Source organism: Orcinus orca, chromosome 10 (genome assembly GCF_937001465.1).
Source record: "Orcinus orca chromosome 10, mOrcOrc1.1, whole genome shotgun sequence".
Lineage (NCBI taxonomy): Eukaryota > Metazoa > Chordata > Mammalia > Artiodactyla > Delphinidae > Orcinus > Orcinus orca.
Window position 1 is genome coordinate 7,794,656 of NC_064568.1, and position 26,908 is coordinate 7,821,563.

The window sequence follows — 26,908 nt, forward strand, 5'->3', positions numbered from 1 at the left end:
AGAGCAACCAAAAGTTGAATCCTGGCTCTGCCACTTCCTAGCTGTACAGCGTGGGGCAAGTTGCTTAACCCTTATGAGCCACCAGCCCTCGTCTGCCAGGCGGGCATAATAATAGTACCTGCCTTAAAGGTTTCCATTAGATAATATATGGAGGTGACTTTGGACAGTGTTTACCTATGGAATGTGCTCCAGAAATGCTGGCTGCAGCTGATGGAGCAGGGACCAGGTCTCACTCAGCTTTGTGTCATTAGTGCCTCGTGGAGGCTCGTATGTAGTAGGCCATTCAAATAAATGCTGGTGTAAATCAAATAAAAGCCAGGTGAGGAACTGGCCACAGAGCTACAGGAAGAGGTAGTGCAGACAGGAGGATGGGTTCAGGGGCGTGGGGTTCTATGCAGACAGTGGGGTCTGGGTCCACGGGAGAGTCAGGAGGTTCAGCCTCAGGAACCAGACTCTTCGGTGACTCTCAAAGGTTGGCATGTGAGAAGGGCTCTTGTGGAAAGATCCTCTCACACGTCTGGATTTGGCAGGTCTGGGATGGCTGCCTTGATGAGCACCAGGGGATACAGACGGCTGCCCCCAGTGAGACCCCACTGGTTTCTGGGTCATAAACTCAAAGGGATGGGTGAAGGGAGATGCTGTGGCCAACTGGAGAGCACAACCCCATCCGAAGGGGCCGCTGTGCTCCAAGTCGGGGCTCAGCCTCGCTGGATCTTCTAGTTTTTCAAGAGAAGCTGAAAATCTGGACTTGTAAGGGCAATTTCCTGATTTTTAAATGCTGGAAAGAGTCAGATTTTCTGAAAACACTGAATGGCCAAATAAAACGCATCTGTAGCCCAGAGAAGCTGCCACTTGGAGCCCTAAGTCTAGGGCAGCGGTTCCACCCAGGACGATTTTGTCCCCTAGGGAACATTTGGCAATGTTTGGAGATCATTTTTGTCGTCACAGCTTGCGGTGGGGTAGGGGATGCTCCTGGCATCTAGAGGTGATAGGCCAGGAATGCTGCTAAGCGTCTCGTAATGCCCAGGACAGCCCCCACCCCCATCCGAGTGACCTGGTCCTCAGGGGAGTTTAACTGTCCTTAGCCGTGGGCAAAAAAAGAAGCAGGGCCGGGGCCACCTGCCACCCAATTTTACAGATTTTTGGGTTAGAGAGACAGGGCTTTGTCCTTCCAACCCCGAAGTACCAGGGCTGAACCCTCCTTGGCCCAGTGTAATCATATTCTACAGTCTGCACACTTCCTGTCCTTGAAGGAAGCAACCCACCACCCCAACCTCTGTAGGCATGAAAGCCATGCGAGAAATGCAGACAGAGTGCGAATACACTGCCGCTGGGGTCCCCAAGGGCTGGGTGTGGTGTCTGCTGGGGATGATCAGGGTTTTAGCCTCCCCTTCATGATGGAATGTTTGGTTTGGGTTCAGTAGTTTCTGGAACTGTAGTGAGACTCTTTCCCTTCCCAACAAAACCCAACCATAAAAAATAAAATGCCTTTAGTCCTTTGCAGTTCTATTGGCTGAGCACTCACTGTGGCCAGCCCTGCCCAGGCTTGGTGCTGAGGGGGAGAGAGCAGAGACTCAGGCAGGTTCCCTCTGGTGACTTGCAGCGCCTCCATCCAATCCACCCTCTTCTACCCGTAGCTTCATCTTCCTGAAGAAGCACAGTCTGCCGTCAGACTCTGCTGCTCAAAAACCTTCAGAGGCTCCCAGGTGCGCTCTGACTGAAGCCTGCACTCTGCTAGCCTCCGTGATCTGGCCCAACCTGCCTTCCAAGCGTATCTTCTGCTCTTCTGTTGCTGTGCTTCTCTCTTAGCAAACCACATTTTCCCCTATTCCCGGCCTCCGTGCCTTTGCTCAGGCTGTGCCTCCTGTCTAGAATGCCGTCTCTGGCCATCCGTGCAAGGTCAGGTGGCTCCGGTCGTGGTCCCTCCAGCCTCTTCATCCCTGCTTCCCACATCGCCTCCTCTTTCACTCTTTTGCAGCCTTTTCTGCCTCATGCCTTAGAATTATTTGGTTCTTGACCCTTGATCCCACCAAACTGGGAAGAGTTAATAAAAAATTCAACTTTGAATTCCCTTTTCTGGGCAACTTCCTAGCCTTGCCCCTGGCATCCAGTGGGTATTGATTCAGCCTGTACCACTGTTTCCCAAGCTCTTTGCCTGTGCCTGGTATGATACCAGTGCTGTCATGTGCGTCATCTTTTTTCATCCTTACAGGGACTTCATGACACTTGTGACATCGTCCCACTTTTACAGATAAGGAAACTAAGTCTTAGAGGAACTGTCACTGGATTCATTCATAGGTTCACTCAACAAACATACTTAATGAACACCCACTATGCGACAGGCTCTACGGCTTGCCGGGAAGAGTGGGGAGGTGAGACATTGCAGATTGGGTACCTGGGAAGCTGACTCTGAGGCCTGAATTTAACATCTTAGCAGAATGATTAGGGAGTGTATTTGGGATCCACCCCCTAGGGAGGGCGGGGGAGGAAGCTGAGTGAAGCTAAGCTATAGTGCAGGCAGGCTTACTTAAGGTCTTAGCCAGCCCTACGGGGAGTTCTAAAGAGAGCACAACCCTTTAGAGCTGTCCAGGTTGAGACAGGAGAGACCAGCCTCTATGCCCCACATAGATCCATCTTTGGATGAGGTGTCGGTCTTTGGAGGGCTTGTCACCACATCCTCTGATGCCATCCCTGAAGCTTTCTCTTGGCTGGGGGCTGTCTGCTGCCAGCCGTCCCAGCAGCTGGGGGATATGAGCATCTACCACCAGACAGAAAGTCTCTTTGCCCTCATGGGGTTTACCTTCAGGTGGGGGAAACAAATGACAAATGAATAAACAAGTAAACAAGCAAGATCACTGCACTTCCCTTTATAAATGCAAAGAAGGACAGTAACGGGCACTCATTTTACAGGCGAGGAAGCGAAGATGCTGAGAGGTAAAATGGTTTAAAGTCCTGTTCTCCAATCCCAGTCTCTGTGGCTCTGAAATTCAGCCCTCTCCACCCCATAACCAGACCTCTGCCAGTTGTATGGAGCCTTGAAAGTCAAGCTAAAGAGCTGGGTCTTGATCCCATAGGCACTGAGGCAGTCTTAGAGGGACACAGTAAAATGCATTTCTAGGAAATGACATTGGAATGGGCATGCAGAATCGGGAACCAGAGTCAGGACTTGGTTGAGGGGCGGCTTCACGAATCTGGGTCCTGCAACGATGACATTGCTTGCTCTGGGACTGGTGATGGGAAATGCATCCATTAGGTTGCTTTGGGCTGCCAATGGCAGGAAACCCAGCTTTAAGTAGCTTAACTAGTAAATCCACAGAAGTAGAAGTTCACCAGTAGGCAGGCTGTGGGTTCAGTTCAACCAGTTTCTCTGGAGGTCATTAGCAGCTAGGTTTCTTGTTCTGCCCAAGGCGGCTTCCTCTCCTGGTCCTAAGAGGCCTGGTGGTAGCCACTGGGGCTCCATGCTTTTTTGCTAGCACTCAGTAGGAAAGCTGAAATTCCCCTCAACCTTCTAAGTCCTCTTCCATGCAGTTGTCAAATACTCACCCCCAGACTAACAACACATACAGAATCTACCATCTTGAGTCGGGATGGGGGTCAGCGATGTCCTGGAAAGAATTTGGCTGGAGGGATGAAAGCAGGGCCAAATTCACGTCTCTGTTAGGAAGCAGGAAGGGCAAGAATGGATAGTGGGGAGGGAACGGGTATAGCCTGCTGCAGAAAACAAAGGACTGGGTGGTTCGAAGGCAGGATGCACTGACAGGTTGGATTGAGGACGGGGGATTTTTTAAAAAGTGTCAAAAATAGCTCCAAATTTCCAGTTGCCATGTCTGGGAAGATATTATCCCATTGACTGAACTTGAGGAGATGGAGGAAAAGTCACAACTTTGTTTTGGATAATTTGAATTTGATGTGATGAGGCGCCATCCAAACTGTACTGTTTTGCAGCAGCTGAAGATATGGGTCTTTGAGGTCATGCAGGATGGAGCCCGAGAAGTGGGAGCTGAAGTCAGCAGTGCGTGGGGAGCCGGCTGGGGCTGAGCTGAGAAGGCTGGACTCTTCCGAGCAGAGCTGCTTCTAGAAATTTTTCTGACAGGGGTCCCTGCCCACGTGCATGGTGACAGAGTACAGTGATGTTCACTGTCTCATTGTTTGGAATATTAAGAGACTGGAGACAACCTGCTAGTTAATTAGTTACGATACATCTGGTGTATGGAACCCCGAGCAGCTATTAGAAAAAGAGGATGCAAGAGCTACGTGTCCTGTCAAGGAACAATCTCTCAGTTATATTGTTAGGTGGAAAAAAGCAAGAAACAAAGGCTTGTATAGAATACTTTCATTTGTGTTAAAAAAAACCCAGACACTATCCAACTGTATGCATGTATATTCATCGACTGTTTCTGGAAGGTATCAGAAGAAACTTAATAGCACTTGCCTCTGGGTGGGGTTCTGGGAGCCCAGGACACTTACTTTTCACTTTTTACCTTGCTGACTGTTAGAGTTCCTTTAACCGTGTGCATTTATTACCTATCAAAAAAGTTGGATCATAAAAACAAATACGTGAGAAACTGAATCTTGGGTGTCAGAGATGTTGGCCAGACCGAGGACCAAGAGGAGGCCATTGGAGGGTGTCAGAGAGTCCGAGGCAAATGTCAGGGGGAGGGGCCACAGGTGAGGCTGAGGAACCGGCTGAGACTCAGGGAGAATGGAAGGAGATGGGGACAGCTCCTTGGGCTCATCGAGCACCTCTGTAGATGCCCAGGATGCGACCGAAGATTCTCCCGGAGCTCTGCACAGAAAGTTCTGCCGAGACTCTACTGTGCTTTTGGATTGGGTCTCCTTGCTTTAGTCGCCAGAGCTGGAGGGAGGTCTAAACAGATCTCTGCAATTGCCCTGGAGTCCTTGCTATCTCTTAGGAGATCTAAGAGATCTCCTGTAGGGACTGCCTTCACATGGGTGATTCTTGGCCATCCAGGGCCAGAAGCTGAGAGGAAGGCAGTGGGCCAGGTGAAGAGCCTGGGAAGGCATCATGTCTGATACTGAGCCTTCCTCAGCGACCTCAGAGTCCGGGGGCTCTGACCTGTGAAGGAGCCAGAGGAAGGCCAGTCAGCCGCTGGCCATGCTTGAGGCTGAGGGAGCTGAGAGAGAGGACAGGATGACTCAGCTGTCAGGGGCCAAGAGCAGGGCTTCCATTGTCAATACAGAAGTTTCATATGATGGCCTGGGCAAACAGGGAGAGCATTTCCCCTCCCCCTAATAATAATAATAACACAGTCATCCCTCAATATGGGGGGGGATTGGCTCCAGGACCCGCCCCCCCCACGTGATACCAAAATCCAACAATGCTCAAAGTCCCTTGTATAAAATGGCATAGTATTTGCATATAATTATGCACATTCTCCCATATACTTTAAATCATCTCTAGACTACTTATAATACCTAATACAGTGTAAACACTATGTTAATAGTTACAAATACACTGTAAATGCTATATGTAAATAGTTGGCAGTAGAGTACAAGACAAATTCAAGTTTTGCTTTTTGGAACTCTCTGGAATTTTTTTTCAAATATTTTCTATCTGCAGTTGGTTGAATCCTTGGATGCAGAACACATGGATATGGAGGGATGACTGTAATAATAATAATATGCAAAATAACAGAATCCTGGAATCTTCAGGCTGGAGGGAACCTGGAGATAATTTGTCCGTTGTTTTCTGACTCATGTCCCTCAATATACTAAATATGTATGTCACTTCATGGTTTGGATTGAGGTCAGCTAAACTTGCACCCTACAGCCCCAAAATCCATGCACGTGAGGGCATGAAAGCCTCTGAAAAGTTCTGCAGTAAGAAGACCCGCCTCATTTTGTTCAAGGAGCTTTCTAAAGTTTTTTATTTTATAGATGTGAGAACTTAGGTTCCAAGGCCATGTGACTACTCGGCAGCGCAGCCAGGCAAGAACGCCGACCCCCTGCCTCAAGCGCCAGTGGGCTGTCTGTTTACCTGAGCTGCTCACTGAATTGAGAGGCTAGATCATTATTTCTCATACTGGGTTCTTTGGAACCCCAGTCTCATGAGATGTTAGTGAGTATTGAGCTAGGGACACACACTCTAGTCACATCAGCTGAAGACACCCAGAATTACAGAAAGCTGAACAGGTTGATTGGCTGTGGGGCTTCTCAGAATCTTTAATATGGTGTCTCTGTGAAACATCAAGGTAAGGAGGGGATGTGTAGGGTTCCCCAACTTATATGGCCCAGGAATTCCTGTTTTAAGGAGCCACTCTCGGTGGATTTGTTCTGTGGATGTGAGTTGAGGTATTCAGGTCTGGGTCGATGAAGTTTATGTCATTTTCTGTACCCCTTTCCACCCCACCCCAAGCATTACTGCCCTTTCTGTGTTGAAGAGGAAATTGGTCAGTGCAGCCAGCTCCCTTCTGCCTTTCTGACGCTTGTTCTTCCATATTCCAGAGCAAGGAGATCGGCCTGCAGATGCATGAGGAGCTCCTGAAGGTCACCAATGAGCTCTACACGGTGAGTCTCGCTCAGGCTCCGCTGCTGTTTGGGATTGGGCCCCCTTTCTTCTGCACCCAGCACAGGGGGGTGGCTGACCAGAGATCTGGGGTGACCCTGGGCCTTTTTGCTGTGTCTTTTGCCTGAGTGACAGTGGGTCATCACGATGGGATGTAATGACTCACAGCCCCAGCTTCTGATTCAGTACATTTGGGGAGGGGCCCCGGGTATGTTTAATTTGTAAAAGTTCACAGAGATCCAGATTACCTGCCAGCTGTGGGAATGTATTACCTCCCAAACCTGAAGACGCAAAGCTGGAGTGGAGAGAGCGCGGGTCAGGTAGGACAGGCTGAAGCTGAGGCCCGCTCCTTACTGACTGTGGGACCTGAGGCGGGCAGGTAGCTCATCTGGGTCTCAGTATTCTCATCTGCAAAATGGAGCACTCTTCTGAGGGTCACGTGAGGGGCAGAGGGTAGGGGTTGGGGGGTGGATGAGCATGCCTCACCATCTCAGGGGAATAGTTTCAGAACATCACAATTTGGCCCAGAACTGGCCTTGTTCCCTGCTTAGAGGCAAGATCTAACTGGGTTTGGGATGGGTGTTAGAATCTGAGAAAGTGAGTGGATGGGGAACACAAGCACAGTGGTTATAGTGAGGGAAGTTACAGCCTGTGCTTTGAGGAGCCATGGGCTTCCGTGGGGAGGAGTGAGGAGAGGCCCAGTGACAGCCTGGGGGAGCAGGGTGAGGAGGCCCAGCAGACAGAACTACAGGCCCACCATTCCTAAGGCAATCAGGCCAGAGAAAAACTGTTATGTTTTAAGTATGTGGAGATTCCTCATAAAGCTTCTCATTAAAAGGGGAGGATTCTGCTGCTAAAATTATATTTGAAAAGCTCTGGTATGAGGGGAAGAAGAGCAGGTTGTAAGAGGCCCCTCTCTTTGGTATTGTTATCTTTCTAAGTCCATGTTCTGTGCAACCAGCAGGTGGTAGACCTCTCAGGGGCCAAGAACCTTTGCCCAAGAGCCTGTACTTCAGGTTGGAAGTCCTGCCTCAGACTCCAACCAGCTATGGGACTTTGGGCCAGGCATTCGATCTTCTGGGCCTCAGTCTCCCAATCAGTAAAATGGGGGTGAGAGTTCCTAGAGATTAGTCTATAAAAGTTGAAACACATATTTCTGTGATTCCAAGTTAAGGAGAAAAACTCGCACCCTGACAGTTTTTTAATGGATCGTTGCTTGGGGTAAAGGAAGCACTGCTGCTGGAGAAAACATATGACTTTGAGTCAGATTGGACTGTGGGGAAATCACCTTGTGGTTTACAGCACAGACTCTGGAGCTGGAGACCTGGATTCAAATACAGTTGATAAATAGAAATAATAATACCTGCTTTTTACACCCCCTTGTGAGAATTAAAGGGGATCAGATATGTAAGCATGACCAGGACAAAGAGAACCAAGAGGCGCAGCATATCAGAGGTTCCCATGGTCCCTTCACCACTGCTATCTCCACCTCCCTGGCGAGTGTGAAGTGGACTGTGTGTTCCCACTTTAGCACCCGGTGGAGAAGCCGGGTGGTAAAGGGGCAAGGCCGGGAACCAGATGAGATGTTTCTCCTCAGAATTCTGCAGAGGGTTTGTTCCCCTGTTGAGGACCTTTTCATGTTTCTCAGGCACTTCACCTCCACAGTGTTCCAGCAACTGGGTCCACATCCAGGACCCCAGCCACTCCCACCCAGATCTCTAAGCTTTCCTCTGGGCTCCAGCTGGGCTCCCCTCCTGGGTGCTCTCTGTTCACCCCAGATTTCTCCCCTCTTGGCTCCTTTACCCCTGTAGATCCCCCGGCCTACAGCCACCCTCTTTCTTCCTCTGCTTGTCTGAGTCATACTCAGTTTTCAAACCCAGACCAAACTCCACTACCTTGAGCAAGCCGTCACTGCTGGGCCTCAAATTCCTTTGGCAGTTTAAAAAAACCCCTTATGTTATCTTGAATGTCTCCACCCTGTCTCTTCCGTTGGCACGTACACTCCCTGGAGTCAGATCTTGGTGAGAAGCACTGCGCTTAGGGCCCAAGGCCTCAGTTTGAACCCAGCTGTTTTGTCTTGGGCGAGTCACTTCAGCTCTCAGTGAAATGTGGGCTGGAAATAGAAGCTTTCTCCAGTTTGTAGGCTGGATAGGGCAGAAGGGTCAGGGAGCAGGAGGATGACACTGGTGCTCACACACGGGTGTCCCTGCTGGCCATGGGGCAGGGTGGCTGGACAGAAGTGACACTGGCCTTAGGCACACAGGCCAGGCAGGCAGGCTGGTCCCTGCTTGCCATCTCCCAGCAGCCTGGCAATGGCCTTGGAGCTGGTGGGGAAGGAAGGGCCAGCCCCTCCCCACTGTCTCCTTTTGCCATGTGCTGCAGAAAAGTGAGAACACGGTGGGGCCAACAGCACCCCCTGCCCCCCACCAGGTCATTCGCTGCCTGCACTGAGTTTTCAGTAGTTGCCCAGAAATTCATTTAAATTCAGATATTTGGGGCTGCCTTCTGTGGACTTAGCACCACAGGAGACATAGCAGCCGGCCGTGAACATTTCAAGAGTTGGTATTTGAAGTGTCTTGTACATCCTTGGTGTTCCCAGGGTACTTGTTGAAGGAGGGAGGGAAGGATCTATGAATAAGTGAAAGAAACTGGTTTTGCCTGCAAGGAGTTTAGAATCTGTGCAGGGAAATGAGAGTAAACTTGTGAACTGGTGATATCACCGCCTAAGACAGAGCCTAGCGTGTGCTGGATACCTGGACTCGGAGGGAGGGCACCTAGACTGTGAGCCTGGGGAAGCTGAGCCAGGTTCTCTACAGCTGTCCCAGTAGGGCAGTGCTGGCACACAGTAGGCAATCAATACATATTCACTGAGCGAAGAAATGAGGGGTAGAGTTTGTGCATGTGTGAGAGATTGACTGAGGGTTCAGAAAAGGGCTGGGGCTACTGTGATCAAAGGTGAGTTCTGGGCCTGGTGCCTTTGGATGGGTAGGAATTAACAAAGCACAGGGGGACAGAGGAAGAGAAAGGGAATTCTGAGCAGGAGAGACAACACAGGATCATGGCAGAGCAAACCGATTACAGAGGGAGGTGGGTTTGAATTCCTGCTGCACCACCTCCCAGCTTGGCCAAGTCAAATATCGTCTTTGGACCTCAAAACAAGTATAATAATAACAACCATGGCCAGAATGTATCTCACACTGTATTAGATACTTTATACACATTATTTAATTGACACACATTTTACAGATAAAGAAACTGAGGCACAAAGAAGTAAAGCCTGGCTTAAGGCCTTTGTATCAGTTATCAACTGCTGCATAACAACTTCTGTCAAAACTCAGTGGCTGAAAACGACAAGCATTTTATTCACTCGAGATTCTGTGTGTTGGTGATTTGGGCTGGGTTCAACTGGGGCCACTGATGTGGCTACAGTTTCCTGGCCATTGAAAAAAAGAGCCCCAAATGGGAAAACCCCAGTGCGGTTTCAAGCCTTTGTTTGTGTCACATTTGCTAATATCTCATTCCCCAAATCAAGTCACACAGCCAAGCCCAGAGCTGTGGGATGGAGAAGTAAACTGCTTGCGAAGTGACGATGCAAAGGGGCATCCCTGAGGCCATCGGGCAACTACTGTGGCCGTCTTTGCAAACAGTCCACCACAGCACCCAGTTGCTGAGGATGCTCTGGACCCCAATGCCATGCTTCGTTACTAGAGATTTGCTTTGAGCACTTTCTGGTTACCGTGCCTTGTTATGCAAGCCTTTAGATGCTCCCTCCTCCCCCAGCCCCGGAGTCATGACCACAGGGACTAAAGAGGAAATGATGTAGAGAAAGGACTGTCCAGTAAGCCCCACGTTTTTTCTCTCAATGTTTTAGAGGAGGTGGTACTGGGCATAATGATGATAGAGATGAATGCTTACTGCCACCTGTCTCCTACTTTAGGGAAAAGGCTTGTCTCCACCTGGGACCAGGAAGGACACAGAGAAGACGGCAGGGCTGGGCATTTTGTAGGTTCATTTGTTCGTTGGTTCATTCGTTCATTCACTCAACAAGGTTTCCCTCTGCCCAGTCCTCATCACCTTGAGGTGCCTTCCTTTCTAAAACATGCCAGTGCTTACACACACACGCACACACACCCCCCACACCCCCCCACACACCCCCACACACACCCCACACACGTCACACCTCACGTATTTTTCCCTAGACTCCCATCAGCCTGACACAATACATAGCTCTTGATCATCGTGTATTGACCTGAGAGGAAAGAAGGGCAGAGGGTGAGAATGTGGGCCAGTGTGCCAGTCTTTGCTCCAGAAGAAGCAAAACCAAAACAAAACAATAACAAAGCACTCTGTTTTCATTGTTCAGCTAAAACTACGTTCAGATTTTCAATATAGTTCTAGATCATGAAATGCACCTGTTGTGCTTTGCACTGACAAACATTGTAGCATCTGCCACCGGGCCCCTCCTGCTGGGCTCAGTAGCCCTGCTCCAGGCTCTCCCAGGCAGGGCTGCTGGGCCTGTCTTCCAAGTCCAGCACTGCTAGTGGGGCCCCTGAGACTTGGTTCAGGGTGACGTGGAGGGGGCCTGAGGAGCATCCACACCAACTGCTGCTGGTGATAGGTAGACGCCAATTGGAGTAATGAATGGGCTCTACCTTTTACCTACTCCAGCTTTGACTTGATTGTGCGCTGGGCTCAGGGGTATGAAATCAACTCTGGGCCCCCAGGCAAATTTTTGCTAAGGTGTCTCCCTCTTGATGACCACTCTCAGGGATGCAGTGGTGGAGAGAGCCTGAGATGGGACCCAGCAGCATGGGTTCTGGCCCCAGCTCCCTCCCAGGCTCACTGTGTGTCTTCCTGGACTGACATCTGTCATCACTGAGGTATAAACACTGAGGTTTCATCATGTCACTGGGCCCTATGCCATTTACTTCATAATTTTCTTTAAATTGACTCCTTTGTAAAAAAAAACCCTCTCCCGGTCATAATTAATTCATGGGTAAGCAGCCTTGTGTACTGGAAATAGCACAGGTTTCAGAGCCAGATGGACCTGGGTTCAAGGCGCTGTCACTTGTTAAACACGCTGAGCCTCAGCTCCCTAGAATATGGGAGTGTCACCACCTCATCTCTCTGGATTCTAAGAGTGAGTGGCATAGAGTATAGCACAGTGCCTGGTGAACGCCAGTGTTAAATCATTGTGTGTTTTATGAAAGGGTGAAGCATAAATATTTTTCATTTATGCTTCTAAATCTTTCCTCTCTCCTCTCCCCTACAATGCCACTAGGCCAGCCCGAGCTCTGAGAATATTTTGCCTAAAAAAGTTCAGCCACCTCCTGATCGCTCTCCTATCCTCCAGGCTTGCCGTCTATTACACATGTTACATACTCGAGCCAGTATTTTTCCTTTTTAAAAAATTGTTGAATATTTAAAGTTAGAAATAGATAATGCATGCATTTTGTAAAAAACCCGATAAACAGTACAAAAAGATACATAGTGAGAAGTATGTCTCCTCTGCCCACCTCTCCCCCTCCTCCCATACAAGCCTGGTTACTAGTTTCTAGTTCAGCTGGTGGCTCCTTGCGGAGATATTTAATTCATCACTAAGCATACATGGACACACATATCCCGCACAAGTGGCAACAACTGGGCCTACTGTTCTGCATCTTGCTTTTGCGGTTATGTTTTGGAGATTGTTTCATATCACTAATCATTAGAGCCTCCACTTTTATATGGTGATTATCACGTGCTGGGCACTGGTCTAAATGCCCAGTGTCTTAATTCGTTTCATCCTCTGTTCACTTTTGAGGTAGGTGGTAGTATTACCACCCCATTTTAGACATGAGGGGTGCGAGGCACAGAGAGACTGGGTAGCCAGCCCAAAGTCACCCAGCGGGGGAGTGGCGGAGCCTGCTCCAAGTCTACTCCCAAAAGCTACTTACATAAATACATTCAACTAGTTATATAAACATACACATATAAATTACTTATATATATATATATTTTGGAAGGAAATGATACTTCACATTAGCAAATGAAAAACAACTTGGTATAAATAGAAAGGTTCCATAAGCTAAATGAAGAAAAAACAGGGTTAATTCTTGCCAGTGCCTTCAAAGCAGGCATTAGACATGAGAGCACCAAACTGAGTTTTTCCTCCCGATATACTCAGAAGGATTCCAAGAGAACTGAAAAGGTGTAACACCTGAAATCACCTCAGTAACACAAGCGGTTCCCGTCACACACTTTGGGAAACACTGACGCAGTGCCAGTTAGCTGGGCTCTGGTCCTCGATTTCCCCATCTGCGGCATGAAGGCACGAATCTAGAGGAACTCTGAGGCTCCTCTCAGGCTTGTATCTTCCTGCCACGCCGCCCAGGGAGGGAGACGAGGGCGCGTCTCTGACTCAGGGCAAGGCAGGCCCTGCTGGACTGTCACAGCTGCTGGCCAGGGCGTATGCCCAGTGTCATCTAGGAATGGTGGTGGTCCTAAGAAGAATGGGGGGAACAAGCTTTCCTTCTAGACAACCTCCTTCCCCGCCTCAGCTCTCCTGCGTGGACATTCCTTCACTCACTCAGCAGACGTTTACTGATCATCATTGTGTCGAGAGCATGGGATGTGGCTACGCCATGTGACAAGTGTCAGTGGGGATATGGACACGGTGTGAATGGAGAAGAGATGGCATTGGATTTGGAGCTGAATGACAGTGGAGTTTCCCAGGTGGAGAGCAAGGCAGAGAAGCAGGAAGCCGGGTACGGGGAGCAGCCCCTGTTCAGCCGGTCAGTGTTTGTGAGTCAGGCACTAAGTGTGGCCAGTCGAGACCAGGATTGATCCTGGGTAGTGGGGAAGCTAGCGGGGAAGGAAGTCTGCCTTTTGGGACTCATTCAGTAGCAAGAGACGGAAAGCCAGGAAAACCTGACATATCTAAAAATGGCAATTTATTGAATCTCGGAGGCTGACACACTTGTTTCATTGTCTGTCTCCCCAGGAGAGTGAATAATCTGAGGGCAGAGGCCCTATCTGCCTTCCACGCAGTACTGTTGGCAGCACCTGGTATATCATACCTGCATGTAATAAGCTGTTCAATAAATATTTAATGATTGAAGGTGTAGCCACTCCGCCCACCAATACACTCACCAGATCAGAGGCAGCAGAACTGCGTCTCCTCCATTTTATCCTATTCCCTCCCTCACTTTTCCTTCTTCCTTCTGTCTTCCTTCCCCCTCCTTTCCTTTCCCTCCCTCCCTTCCCTCCATCCTCCCCTCCCTTATTTGGTGTTGTTTTCCTCTGCAGGAGGCTTCTCCCCTGTGGTGACAAAGTTGGCCCAAGTCCATCCCTCTTCCCCACCCTCCCAAGCTCACTTTCTATCAGCTCAGCGTCCCCTAGTGGAAAGTGAACACTCCCTTCCTGGTGTTTCCAGCGGAAGCCCAGGGCTGTCTCTAATTGGCCTGGCTGGGGTCCCATCGCTGTGGCCAGATTAACATCATGCATACTGATAGGTCAGGCCTGGGTCTGCTGCCCTGTACCCAGGGATTGGGGGGTAGTGTCAGTTTCCCATGAACCACATGGAATGAGAATGGTGGAGCGGAATTTGGGGGATTTCCTCAAAGAAAATCAGGAAGATGTTCCAGAAGGAGGGGGACTGGATGATCCTACGCAGAGAGCAACAACAGATGTCTGCTGAGGGGGAGGAGCTCAGGAAGGAGGAGAAAGTGGCTCCATTGGCTGGTTTGCAAACAAACACCTGATGTTCTACCTGTAAGCTGTTCCTCAAACCTGTTTGGCTCCTGCTTCTAATGGGCTTAATGCTGACACTGCTTCCTTTGTCTGGAATAATCTATCCCCACCCCAGTCCCTGTTCACCTAGCTAATAGCTACTCTTCCTTCAAGGTTCAGTTTAGATATCACTTCCTCAGGAAGCCTTCCTTTAGCACCCTGTACCCCCCTCATCCGTGCACTTATCACACCCTGTGATAATCACTTGCATAACTGTCTGTGTCCCTACTAAGGTGTGTATTCTGTGAGGGCAGAGACCATATCTGTCTTCTACATTGTAGTGTTTCCTATAATGGCACCGAGTGCAGTAACTAGCACATAATGAACTGTTCAATAAATATTAAATGATTGAAGGTGTAGCTGTTGCCCTACCCCCAAATATATTCAGCAGAGCAAAGGCAATAGAATCTACCTCCCCTGTTTTATCCTCCCTCCATCCCATCCATCCACCCACCCACCCACTTATCTATCCATCCATCCACCCACCCATTTATCCAGCCAGCCAGTCAGCTGTCGTCCACTCATTCATGCAAATATATATTGCTACTTGCTGGGTGCCAGTCTCTGCCCTAATACAGGGATTATGATCATGGACAACGTCCTGGCCCTCATGGACTTTGCACTGTAGTTGGGTGAGACAGTTTATAAATGTGCAAATGGAATAAGACAGTGATTATAATTTCTACAGAGAACGTAGGCCACACAGAGTGTGGGCGCTCAGACTGAAGTTTGGGTACTTCAAGGGTGTCTTTGTCATGTCCTGGCCCAGGGTCTCACCTCATACACAACTGTTGTGTGGCCTAGGGATGGCCCTTCCTGTGGGGTGGAGGAAGTGTACATGGACTGCATTGTTGAGAACCTATTTTCTAAAAACTGATCCTTTTCCTGCCCCAGCATGTCCCTGTATTAATGCTGTTAACTTCCAGATTGCCTTTGCCTTCTTTTGCATTTAAATGCAGATCTGAAGAGCTGTACAGATAGTACTTTCCTGTTTTCATGATCTGAGGGTTTGGGAAGATGCAAAAGGCAAAGTGTACACAGCAAAGGCAGCATGATCACCAGAAAAGGCAATGTCCACAGCTTGGAAGGCCCGGCCATCTGGCTTGCTGTGTGACTTAGGCCACATGCTTGCTATTTCTGGGCCTTAGTTTCTTTCAATGACAGGTTAATACACCAAAGTTTCTGGAGGGCCTCTGATAACCTATGAAACTGATTTGGGCCAAGAATAGTGGTCTCACTTACATGTTCCTATATAGTGCTTCTTAGCCTGTGCTGGACTTCTTCTGAAAGGCTCTCCCTGATAGGGTCTTGAGGGTTGGAAAGAGAACGCCCATCTGGCAGTAAGCTGGGTGGGTGCCTCTGAGGGCCCCTCTGGAGAGCCCGGGTTGAAGACCAGGTCCCAGTGACTTGGCCTCAGCTCAGCTCCTGCATCCACTTCTGCTCCCTTCCCCGCCCCAGCACTGCTGTCAGCTCGCCACTCTACAGTCACAGCTTACTGAGTTCTTTCCTAGCCACCCCCTTTGGCCTTTGCCAGGCAGCACAGAGAGGTCAAGCCTCTGCCACGGTCATCCAGCAAGTGGTGGGAAGGTCAAGTTTCAAAACTGGGTCTCCTGAGTCCCTGTGGGGCAGAGGACCCTTTCATCCCTATTTCGTGGTTTCCTCTTTGGTAAAGCAGGGATGATATAGTCTACGTCACAGGGTTTTTGTGAGAAATAAGTGAGTTAATATATGTGAAGTGCTTACAACTAGGCCTGGTGTGTAGTAAGTGGTCGGTAAGTGTTAGCTGCTATTGTTGTTATTATTGTTATCATGCTGCCTCCCAGGATTGGGGTAAAGATTAATTGAAATGCTCCTTGGTGATAATGAATAGAGAGGTTTGCAAACTCTGTGAAGTAATAGATAATTTTAAAATATTATTCAGCATCTCCTGGACTGGCAATACCGAGCAGGCTGTTCTAGACTATTGAGCTAAGGGGCTTTCATCCTGAAGCCCATGTTTCAGGTAATTAAATAAAGGAAACATCTTAGAGGATTCTGGGCATAAATAGTTAGACTCACTTCAGAGAGGTCCCTAGGTTAAGCTCTTTTGTGGCAGCTGTGTGACGTAAGTGACACCAGTGATCAAGTTCACCATTATTCTTGGGATCAGGAATTACCAACTGGATCACATAGAGGGGGAGGAGCAAAGAAAGCAGTGGTGCCTGTGAATGTGGAGGTGTAGAGGGAAGGTTCAAGAATGGGAGAGAGGCCCGGAGACAGCCTTCAGCCAGCTTCCCGACTCTGAGCTGCGTTATGTTCCAGGAGCCATGGCTTAAAGGTGGTTGAAAGTAGGCAACTGCCTTGGTTATCTGTAAACCTGCAGTCATCCCCTTTGGCCACTAGATGTCAAGAACACATTGATCCAACACACTTTCTGGTCCATTGAGTTGTTTAGAAAGAAACTTAGAGGTATTGGCGTAAGGAGTGGATGAAATCAGCAAGAAGGGCATATCTAGAGGCTTTAGGGCAACTGCAGATGAGCAGAGATGGGTGGGATGCAGAGAAGAAGTCTTTCCACCAAGACCCAAGAAGAAAAGTTGATTTCAGTTTTTCATTTATTGTTTTGAAACGTGGGGAGGTTTTCAGGATGAAAGGAGGGAGAAACATGGTGTAGAATAATTTTTTTTTCACATTAGCTAATGTTTTTTAGAGTTTGTGAGCATTTTCCTGAAGTCAAGTGAGTAAGTTCAAGATTTTCAAACCCTCAGCCCAAATCAGGGATGTCGATGCTGGTGGTGATGGTAGCAGCTAATGCTTACATGGCTTTTACTGTGTGGTTGGTATTGCCTTTAGCACCTTATAAAAAATTAACTTATTTAGTCCTCACGACAAACCTATGAGGTAGGTGCCATTATCATCCCCATTTTATACATGAGGGAGCAGATGTCAGAGAGGTTATGTGACTTGCCCAAGGTCACACAGCCGGTTAGTGGCAGCATCAAGATTCAGCCCAGACGTTTGGGCCAGAGGCCATATTCTTACCTGACATGCTCTACAATAGATGTTGCCCCCACTGACTCCTGACATATGACAAAGGGGACTTGCTTAACAACAGATCAATGCTGTGATTTCACAGTAAGAATCACAGAGGAAGTCCTCATTTAAAAGTCTCACTTCACAGGACTTCAAATGACAGTGAATAAGGTTATAACATTGGCCAGTAATTCATTCTGAGTTCCTTGACTTAAAGGGCCTGGCTTGTCAGAAGCACATCCCATCCCGAGGCGGAAGCTTGTGCTCCATTAGCTGCTGTAATTACCCAAACAACAGGAGAAGAGGACCAACAAGGCTCAGGAGCCATGAATTCCAGAAATTTCTTGTGTTTCTTAGCATAGAAAGATGGTCATAAACTTGATATTGCAAAGGGAAGTGTACTATTTGGGGACTGGGAGATAGAATACTGTTGGTATGGGCCTGGCCCAGCTTGCTCTAAGGCTGCCCCAAATACTCACATCTGAGGAACAAATGGTAATGAATTAAGGAACCGGTATGATATGATAGAATTAAAAGTCTGAGACCAGATTTTTAATGTGGTTAGATATACACTTACTATATGACCCTCCATTCCACTCCTAGGTATTTACCCAAGAGCAACGAAAACATATGTCCACATAAAGAATGGTACATGGACATTCCTAGCAGCTTTATTCGTAAGAGCCAAAAACTGCAAACAACCCCAATAACGGTCAACACGTGAACAGATAAACAAATTGTGGTATAGCCATACAAGGCAATACTACTCAGCAGTAAAAAAGAATTTCTGATACATGCAACAACATGGGAGAATCTCAAAAAAATTATGCTGAGTGAGCAAGGGTAGGTGTAAAAGAGTTTATACTCGATGGGTCCATGTACATGAAGTTCTAGAACACACAAAAACAATCTACAGTGACAGAAAGCAAATCGGTGATTGCCTGTGGCTGGGGTAAGGGGTGGGGATCGACTGGAAAGGGTCAAGAGGGATCTTTTTGGTGTGATGGGAGTGTTCTGTATCTTGATGGTGATGATGATCCCATGGATGTAAAGTCTGGAAACTATGCTGATAATACTGTATGATCTTGGATAAGTCACCCTATTCTTCTGGGCCTTAGTTTCCCTATTTGTAAAATTTGGTGGTTGGATTAGATGATGTATAGGATTCCTTCTGACTCAAAAATTCCCTTGATATAACAATATCCAACTCTTAATGTGGAAGTAGAGTAGCAAAGTGCAATTTTCTTTATAGGAATTCATTTTATAGCCAAGGATGAGTTTATTTCTGAGAGCATAGAATATCTATTAGGTTACCCAATAATATTCCTTTGGGGAACAGAGCCATTTACAGGCCAATTTTACTCAAGGAAACAGCTGAGATAACGATTTGTGTGTAAGAAGGATGTTCCCATAGAAATCCCGCGGGTACCTGAGGAGGGCCTTTTCCAGCGACACTGTGGGGAGGGAGTAGGACACAAGAGACACAGCTGGCAGGGCCGGAGAGGGCAGCTGAAGAAGGCCGTGTTCACCATATCACCTCTGACAGCCCCAAAATGCCCGGGGCCTGTGGTGGCCCTTTTAAATTTCCTCTTTACTGGTCCATTCCTGGCACTTAGTAATCACTTAATGATGTTGTTGATGATGATGATGATGAAACTGCTGCTGCTGCTGCTGATCATCATTTCCAGTCCTCAGACCGTCTGTGCAAAAGTAAAGGGCTGTGGGATTTCAGAGCATGTCATGGGAAGAGGGCTGGGACAGAGCTGACTGGAACACAGAACTTGGAAGGGGGCTGCCAGCGCTAGGGCCACCCTTGCTGGGCCATAACAGCCTGTTGATTTCCCACACTCGTGTGTCTCCAGGTCATGAAAACCTACCACATGTACCATGCGGAGAGCATCAGTGCGGAAAGCAAGCTGAAGGAGGCTGAGAAGCAGGAGGAGAAGCAGTTCAACAAGTCGGGAGACCTCAGCATGAACCTGCTCCGGCATGAGGACCGGCCCCAGCGCCGTAGCTCCGTGAAGAAGATTGAGAAGATGAAGGAGAAGGCGAGTGAAGTCCCCGGGTATCGGGGTGGGAAGGAAGGGGAGGGCCAGGCTCCCCACAGCCTCAGCCTCCACCTCCGCACCCTGAGGGACTAGGGCTGGAATAATGCTGCCAGCGTCTGCTGTCTTGGAGGTCAGTGTCACGGTAGAGGCAGGGCTGGCCATGCCTCTGCTCACACTTGTTAGGCCTCAGGCGAGGGTCAATAGCAGGAGAGGCACTCAGCTGGCAAGACAGCTGAACTGCGATGAGACTCTCGCCCAGCGAGCACATTCTGGCAAGAATCACCAGGCGTTAGTGGGGGTGGGGCCTGCCCTGGACGTCAGTTTAGTCGCCGGGGGGCTGATTGGGACTTCGTGTGTCCCAACAAGAGGGAACGGCGCTGGCGTACCAACCAGCACCTGGGAACCAGGTAAAGAACCATTCTGAAGAAATTGCCATCGCCAAGCCAAAGCTGGGCCAGTGAGAATCCTTGTGTGTTGGTGCTGGAAAAGAGCTTCGGTAGGGCATGGTGAAAGTGCTAGTTTTGGAGTCAGGCTGAGTTTTGAAGATGCCACATGTACAGCGACTCTCTGACCTTCAATATTATTTTATTTATTTATTTATTTTTAAATTAGTTAATTAATTAATTTGTTTCTGGCTGCCTTGGGTGTTTGTTGCTACGCACGCGGGCTTTCTCTAGTTGTGGCGAGTGGGGGCTACTCTCCGTTGTGGTGTGCGGGCTTCTCCTTGAGGTGGCTTCTCTTGTTGTGGAGCATGGGCTGTAGGTACACGGGCTTCAGTAGTTGTGGCATGCGGGCTCAGTAGTTGTGGCTTGTGGGCTCTAGAGCTCAGGCTCAGTAGTTGGGTCACATGGGCTTAGTTGCTCCGCGGCATGTGGGATCTTCCCGGACCAGGGCTCGAACCCATGTCCCCTGCATTGGCAGGCGGATTCTTAACCACTGCACCACCGGGGAAGTCCCTGACCTTCAATTTTAAAAACTGACAGTGATGGCAAACAAATCTCCTTTCTCATGTCAACTCTGATCAATTGATAGTGGCTTCCCAGAGCCCTATGCTGAGGATTGTGAGCCCTCTCGAGGCTTTAGTTAAAGACAGTGCTGTGATCAATTAATGATGTCTGTCTTGGCCAAGGAATTTAGAGGGGCAGTGTGCATGCTGCTTTTTGTCATCCTAGATTGGGTTACTTCTAAGGTTCCTTTCTTCTTAAAAAGCTATGATATTCTTGTTGAATTCTCTGCATTCATTCATTCCATGAAATCAGCAAACATTTCCTGAGCTCTTTCTATTTGCAAACATTGCATCAGATGTTTATTTGGGCTTCTATGAGACTAATTCTATGATTATATGATCCTACAGCTCTTAAAAATTATAGGAGATTGAGTGGGAACATAATCCAACAGGACCTGGGTAAGCTGGCAAAGTAACCAAAGGCAGGTAAAATAAAAATTCAGGGTAATTTCCAAAGGCAAAGAAAAATATGCTCCACAGTAACCAGGCAGAGACCCAGTTAAAAAATGGGCAAAGGAATTGAATAGACATACCTCTGAAGAACATATATGAGTGGCCAATAAATACATGAAAAGATGCTCAGCATCATTAGTTATTAAGGAAATGCAATTCAAAACCACAGTGAGATACCACTTCACACCCACCATGATGGCTAAGATAAAAAAGTCAGATAATCACAAGTGTCGGTGCGGGTGTAGAGAAATTGGAACCATCATACATTGCTGGAGGGAATGTAAAATGATGCAGCCACTTTGGAACATAGTCTGGAAGTTCCTCAAAATGTTAAACATAGAGTTACCATATGACTCAGCAGTTCCACTCCTAGGTATCCACCCAAGAGAAATTTAAACATGTGTCCAGACAAAACTTTGCACATGAATGTTCATAGCAGCATTATGCATAATAGCCAAAGGGTAGAAACAATCCAAATAAATAAACGTCCTTCAGCTGATGAATAAAATATGGTGAATCCCTGTAAGGGAATATTCAGCCATGAAAAGGAATGAATACAGACTACAGCATGGATGAACCTTGAAAACAGTAGGCTAAGTGAAAGAAACCTGTCACGAAAGACCACATATTACATGATTCCATTTATTTGAAATGTGCAGAGTAGATAAATCCATAGAGACAGAAAGTAGATTATTGGTTGCCAGGAGCCGTGGCAGAAAAGAATGCAGAGTGACTGCTAATGGGTACAGGGTTTCTCTTGGGGTGATGAAAATATTCTAAATTTAGATAGTGGTGATGGTTGTACAATATGTCTGTGAATATACTAGAAATGAATGTTAAAAATAAGATAACCAGGGGCTTCCCTGGTGGCGCAGTGGTTGAGAGTCCGCCTGCCAATGCAGGGGACACGAGTTCGTGCCCCGGTCTGGGAAGATCCCACATGCCGCGGAGCGGCTGGGCCTGTGAGCCATGGCCGCTGAGTCTGCGCGTCTGGAGCCTGTGCTCCGCAATGGGAGAGGCCACAGCAGTGAGAGGCCCGTGTACCCCAAAAAAAAAAAAAAAAAAAAAGATAACCAGGCAGGGAATTATGGAGCTACAACATAGGGGGGTAGCTATAGAGGGGATATGTAGAGAGGTAGAGAAAGCACTGGTTAGTGGGGTCTGGAGACTAAGTTTTAGTTCAGAGTTGTATGCTAACTGGCCATTTGGCTCTTGGACAGCCAACTTCTTTTCAATTTTCATCTCCTCGCCTATAAAATGGATGAATTAAAGTAAGATATCTTCAAGTATCCTTTCCAGGCATAAAATTTTATGAGTCCATGAAGAGCTGAAAATGGTCTCAGGGTTATAGTAGCCCCCTGGAAATGGGCCAGGAATTTCAAAACTCTCTGTGGAGGGTGGGTGTGTGGTTGGTACAGGGTATAACCAGAAGTTTGTTTCTAGAAATTCCCAGAATAAGTGAACCCTGGAGAAAGGTCAGAGGAGATGTCTGAAGAGAATTAAAAGGCTGACAATGGGGGCATCTCTACTGAACAGCTAGCGAACTCAATCTGGAGGAAGGAAGGTTGAGAGTGCCTAGGTAGGAAGAAGCCCTGTTTCTTTAAGGAGAGCTGTCTCTCTCCTCAGCAGTGGGACTCATCTGTCTGAAGGGGGCAAGGGGACAGCTCTGTAACCCACGGACTCTTTACTGCTTCCTGCCCAGGATGGCCCAGAACAGAAACAGCTTCCCAGGGAGGCGGTCCAGCTCCTAGCCGAGACTGCACCTCTGGCTGCCCACCCCGCCTCTCCCCACCACGCACAACCAGACAGCCAGTGGCAATCACTTCATGCTGCCCGTGCAGGGACTGTTCTGGGTGCTGTAGGCTCAGTCATGAACAGGGACCATTAAGTCCCTGACTTCACAGAGCTTACTTTCTAGCAGGGGACCCTGAAAATCATCAAGTAATCAAAGAGGTAAAAAATGTAATTTGGGGTGGTGAAAAGTACTTATGAAAAATTTGAGCAACCAAGATGTCCTTCAGTAGGTGAGTGGCTAAGTTACTGTGGTCCATCCAGACAATGGAATGTTATTCAGCACTAAAAAGAAATGAGCTGTCAAGCCATGAAAAGACACGGAGGCACCTTAAATGCATGTTACAAAGTGAAAGAAACCAATCTGGAAAGGCTACATACTGCACGATTCCAACTATATGACATTCTAGAAAAGGCAGAACTATGGAACAGTAAGAAGGTCAGTGGTTACAGCAGTTAGGTGGGAGACAGGGATGAACAGGTAGAGCACAGAGGATTTGCAGGGCAGGGAAACTGCTCTGATACTCTAATGATGGATACATGTCATTATACATCTGTTCAAATTCACAGAATGTACAACACCAAGACTGAACCCTAAGGTAAACTGTGGGTGACTACAATGTGTTAGTATAGGTCCATCAATTGTAACAAATGTACCACCTGGTGCCGGGGGGTGTTGATATTGGGGGGACGTGGTGTGTGTATGGGAGTAGGGGTGTGTGCGCGAAATCTCAGCACCTTCCTCTCAATTTTGCTGTGAAGCTAAAACTGCTCTAAAAAAAGAGTCTCTTAAAAATTAAATAAAAATGAAAATAATCACTAAAAATTGAACAAAGATTAAATGAATGGGAAAAATAGAGCAGGACAGAATGTGGGGAGGAGGCAGTCAAGATGCCGGGGACACATTTTAGACACGGTTGTGTGGTCAGAGGCCCATGCGACTGTGTGACCATGGCTAAGGACCTGAATGACGTGGAGCAGGCCACGCAGGGACCTGGAAGGGTGGCCTGCCAGCCGGAGAGAATGGGTCTGAGTCTAGAGGCAGGAATGAACTTGGCCTCTTAAAGGACGTGCAGAGGAGGGGATGACAGGAGCGTGGAGGAAGAGCCAGGTCAGGAGGGCTTCACAGGCTGTCGTCCGGGTTTGGGCAGCCTCTGGGGGTGTTGAGTAGGGGCCTCCGGAGGTCTTAGTTACACTCCCGGAAAAGGCCACTGCTTACCCGACATTGCCGACGATGGCTGCACATGTGCAGTGTCAGGTGAGCTTTTTGAGTACGGGGTCCAGATCTTACTCACCTGGCCCATGGAGTAAGGCTTTCCAGGGCCGTGCGGGGAGCTGATCGCAGGCAGTGACCCTAAAGAAAATCTCAAATCCCTCCCATCAGCGGCTCTGCTTTCACATCCACTCTTTCCTTCCTCCAGAGGCAGGCAAAGTATTCTGAGAACAAGCTGAAATGCACTAAGGCCCGGAACGACTACTTGCTGAATCTGGCGGCCACCAACGCAGCTATAAGCAAATACTACATCCACGATGTCTCTGACCTCATCGACGTGAGCTCCTGGGGAGTCTGGGGTTGAACAGGGTCCTGCACCGCCTGGTGCGAGTCATCAGCTGAGGGAGGGCTGGCCCTTGTCCTTAGCTGGCATATGGGGCGGCCAGTGGCCCCTGGAGCCCTAACGGAGGGGAAGGACAGGGAGCCTTTGGGGCCTGGGAAGGAGTATCACCCTGTGGCTTCTACCTCCATGGGTGGGAGTGGGCCTCTGGCGGCCCTTGCACACTTGGGCTGGGCAGTTGTAATTCAGCGTGCACTTTCCAAGTGTCCTCCTCTACACCAGGTCTTTTACTGGGTTTGGGGGTACAGGGGTGATCGTACACAGTTCATGCCCTGGGGAACTTCCCAGGATGGTAAAGATGCTTATCTGTTTAACACGCCTGGGTCCAGTCCACTAGACACACACACACATACGGAAGAAAACAATGAATGAGACAAAATTATACAGGTCAGCTTTACTTGGGGATGTTATGTTGGGAGAAATCAGGCAGTTTAAGCAAGAGGAAATGGAACACTGACTGCTGAGCACCAGCTGTGCAGGACACACTGGTAGGACAATGAGGTTTCGGGAAAGAATTCTGTGAGTGGTGCCTTCGGGGAGGCTCCTGCATCATCTGTGACAGAGCTGGGGCTGCTTCGCATGTGTTCATGCAGACAGGGATCCGGCCCAGCAGATGCTCGGTCAGGCTTCCTTGAGGGTGGGTGCGTCCTTTTCCTCTGGCCTGGGTGTATCCCGTCAGGAAGTCAGAGGGTCACCGCTCTTCCCTTGGCTGCAGAGGGGACCCATTATCGCCATTATCACCACCCCCAGGAGAGGGAGCTGCCTGGTCCTGCCTTCCAAATGCCCGGGGGCCAGACCCCTCCTCTTTCCTACCTTTCAGCTTTCTTTTTCACCCAACCCTTTCATCTTTTTATTTACCAAATTTTTATTGAGTGCCTTCTAGCTCTAGCTCTTGAGGTACAACAGTGGATAAGAGCCAGGGGGTCTGTCCTCATGGAGCTCAGCCTACATAACCCTGATGCATTAAAGGCAAACGTAATGCCAAGCAGTGGGTGTTACCATGAGGGAGGTGGAGGGAGTTGTGGACACCTGGATGAGGGACACCTGGTGTGAACTCTGAGTGGGGAGAACATCAAGGAAGGCTTCCTGGAGGAAGTGACCTCTAAACTGAAACCAAAGGAAGAGTATTTAGGCAGGAGGAGAGAGGAAGAGTCTTCAGGCAGAGGGAATGCGTGTGTAAAGGCCTGGAGATGAGAAAGAAAGCAGTGAGTTTGGGGAGCCGCGAGGAGCACTGTCATTGCCCAGATCGCAGTCCCCCGCTCCCTCCGAGGGCTTTGCCATGACTTGTGTGGTAAGATTCCAAAGTGCATGAGGGCCTCCAGCATGAAAGATTTGACCATGGAATAGGAGGTAGTCGTAAGTCACTGTGACGGCCCCACCTCCATGTCACCACCCTCACCTGCACCTTCTGTGTGTGCTTCTCTCCAAGTGCTGTGATTTGGGCTTTCATGCCAGCCTGGCCCGCACCTTCCGGACCTACCTCTCAGCCGAGTACAACCTGGAGACCTCTCGCCATGAGGGGCTGGACGTCATCGAGAACGCGGTGGACAACCTGGATTCCCGAAGTGACAAGCACACAGTCATGGACATGTGCAACCAGGTCTTCTGTCCCCCCCTCAAGTTTGAGTTCCAGCCCCACATGGGGGACGAGGTAGGCTTCTCCCAGGAGCCCATGCTTGAGGTTGCTTCCATCTGTCTCCCGTGGGCTCCCAGAGCATCAGTGGGAGGAGAACGTCAGCGGAGAGGCCTGGGGTCAAGTTCTTGGTGCATGGGCTTCCCTAGCTGAGGAGTTTACCACGAATACCCTAATCTTGGCAGCTCAAGTCCCCCACCTGCAGAATTGCGAGACCATAGCTTCCCATGAAATCCCTCGCAGCTATGTCTAGAAGACCCCAAGGGAGTCCCACATCTGCACACAGACAATCATCTCACGTTCTCCCCTCGGATGGATGGCCTCAAATCACCGAAGGCGGGGCCTCAGCAGAGCCACTCGGACCTGTGCTCCAGTGCCGTGAGCCCTTGGAGTACCAGCCAACCCAGTTTTCTTCAGGGCTTGCGCTGCTCACATCCTCATTATGTTCTGGAAAAAAAAATGGGAGAAGGCGCTCTTCACTAGCCCCTAAGCAGCACACTAGTTACCTGAGTTTCACACAACTTCTTATGAAAATAGCTCCTTGAGCTTTTCCATGTCATTCCTCCCTCTCTCCAGGGCTCAGGCCCCAGTCCCTGGAACCAACGGAGAGAGCCACCAGGTGTCATATCTGCCTCCCCATCTCCACCATCTCTACCCCAGGGACATGTGCCCAGAACTTTCTCCTAGTGGCCCTGTTCCCTCCCCCCAGGCACACGAGAGTCAGGGGGACCCAGCCAGCCTCTGGATCCCAGTGGGAGCTCAGCTGGGCTGTCGCTGTACCTGCTTAGCAGGGAGGGACCAGGAGGCGCCTTTAACGATGGCATTTGCTGGACCCTCCAGTGGCTCTGCCCACTTTCTTCATTTGCAAGAGATGCCTTCTGCCGGGCTTCCCCACAGCTCCTGCCCCATCCCTGTGCCCTCATGTCCAGCCCTTTGGCTCATCAGCTGGTGACTGCAGGGTCGGGTTGCCCAGTTAGTGGTAAAGAACAGAGGCCTGCTGTCCCTTATGAGCTCAGCCAAGTTACGGCAGGCAGCCCAGCCCACAGGTAGTGAGAG

The 26,908-nt window shown here is 49.0% G+C and overlaps 1 protein-coding gene across 9 annotated transcripts in view; it reads left to right on the top strand.

Moving 5' to 3' along the window:
- Window positions 1-26,908, top strand: part of SRGAP3 (SLIT-ROBO Rho GTPase activating protein 3) — a 259,375-nt gene that overhangs the window by 155,178 nt on the left and 77,289 nt on the right. For all 9 annotated transcript variants that reach the window (XR_004485868.2, XM_033437233.2, XM_033437228.2 and 6 more), the window contains exons 4-7: window positions 6,466-6,528; window positions 19,171-19,356; window positions 24,028-24,156; window positions 25,649-25,870. Coding sequence is in view for 8 of the 9 variants with exons in the window: in XM_033437233.2 (XP_033293124.1) it covers window positions 6,466-6,528; window positions 19,171-19,356; window positions 24,028-24,156; window positions 25,649-25,870 (600 nt within the window). In the remaining variant the exon portion in view is untranslated. The remainder of the gene's footprint in view (window positions 1-6,465; window positions 6,529-19,170; window positions 19,357-24,027; window positions 24,157-25,648; window positions 25,871-26,908) is intronic.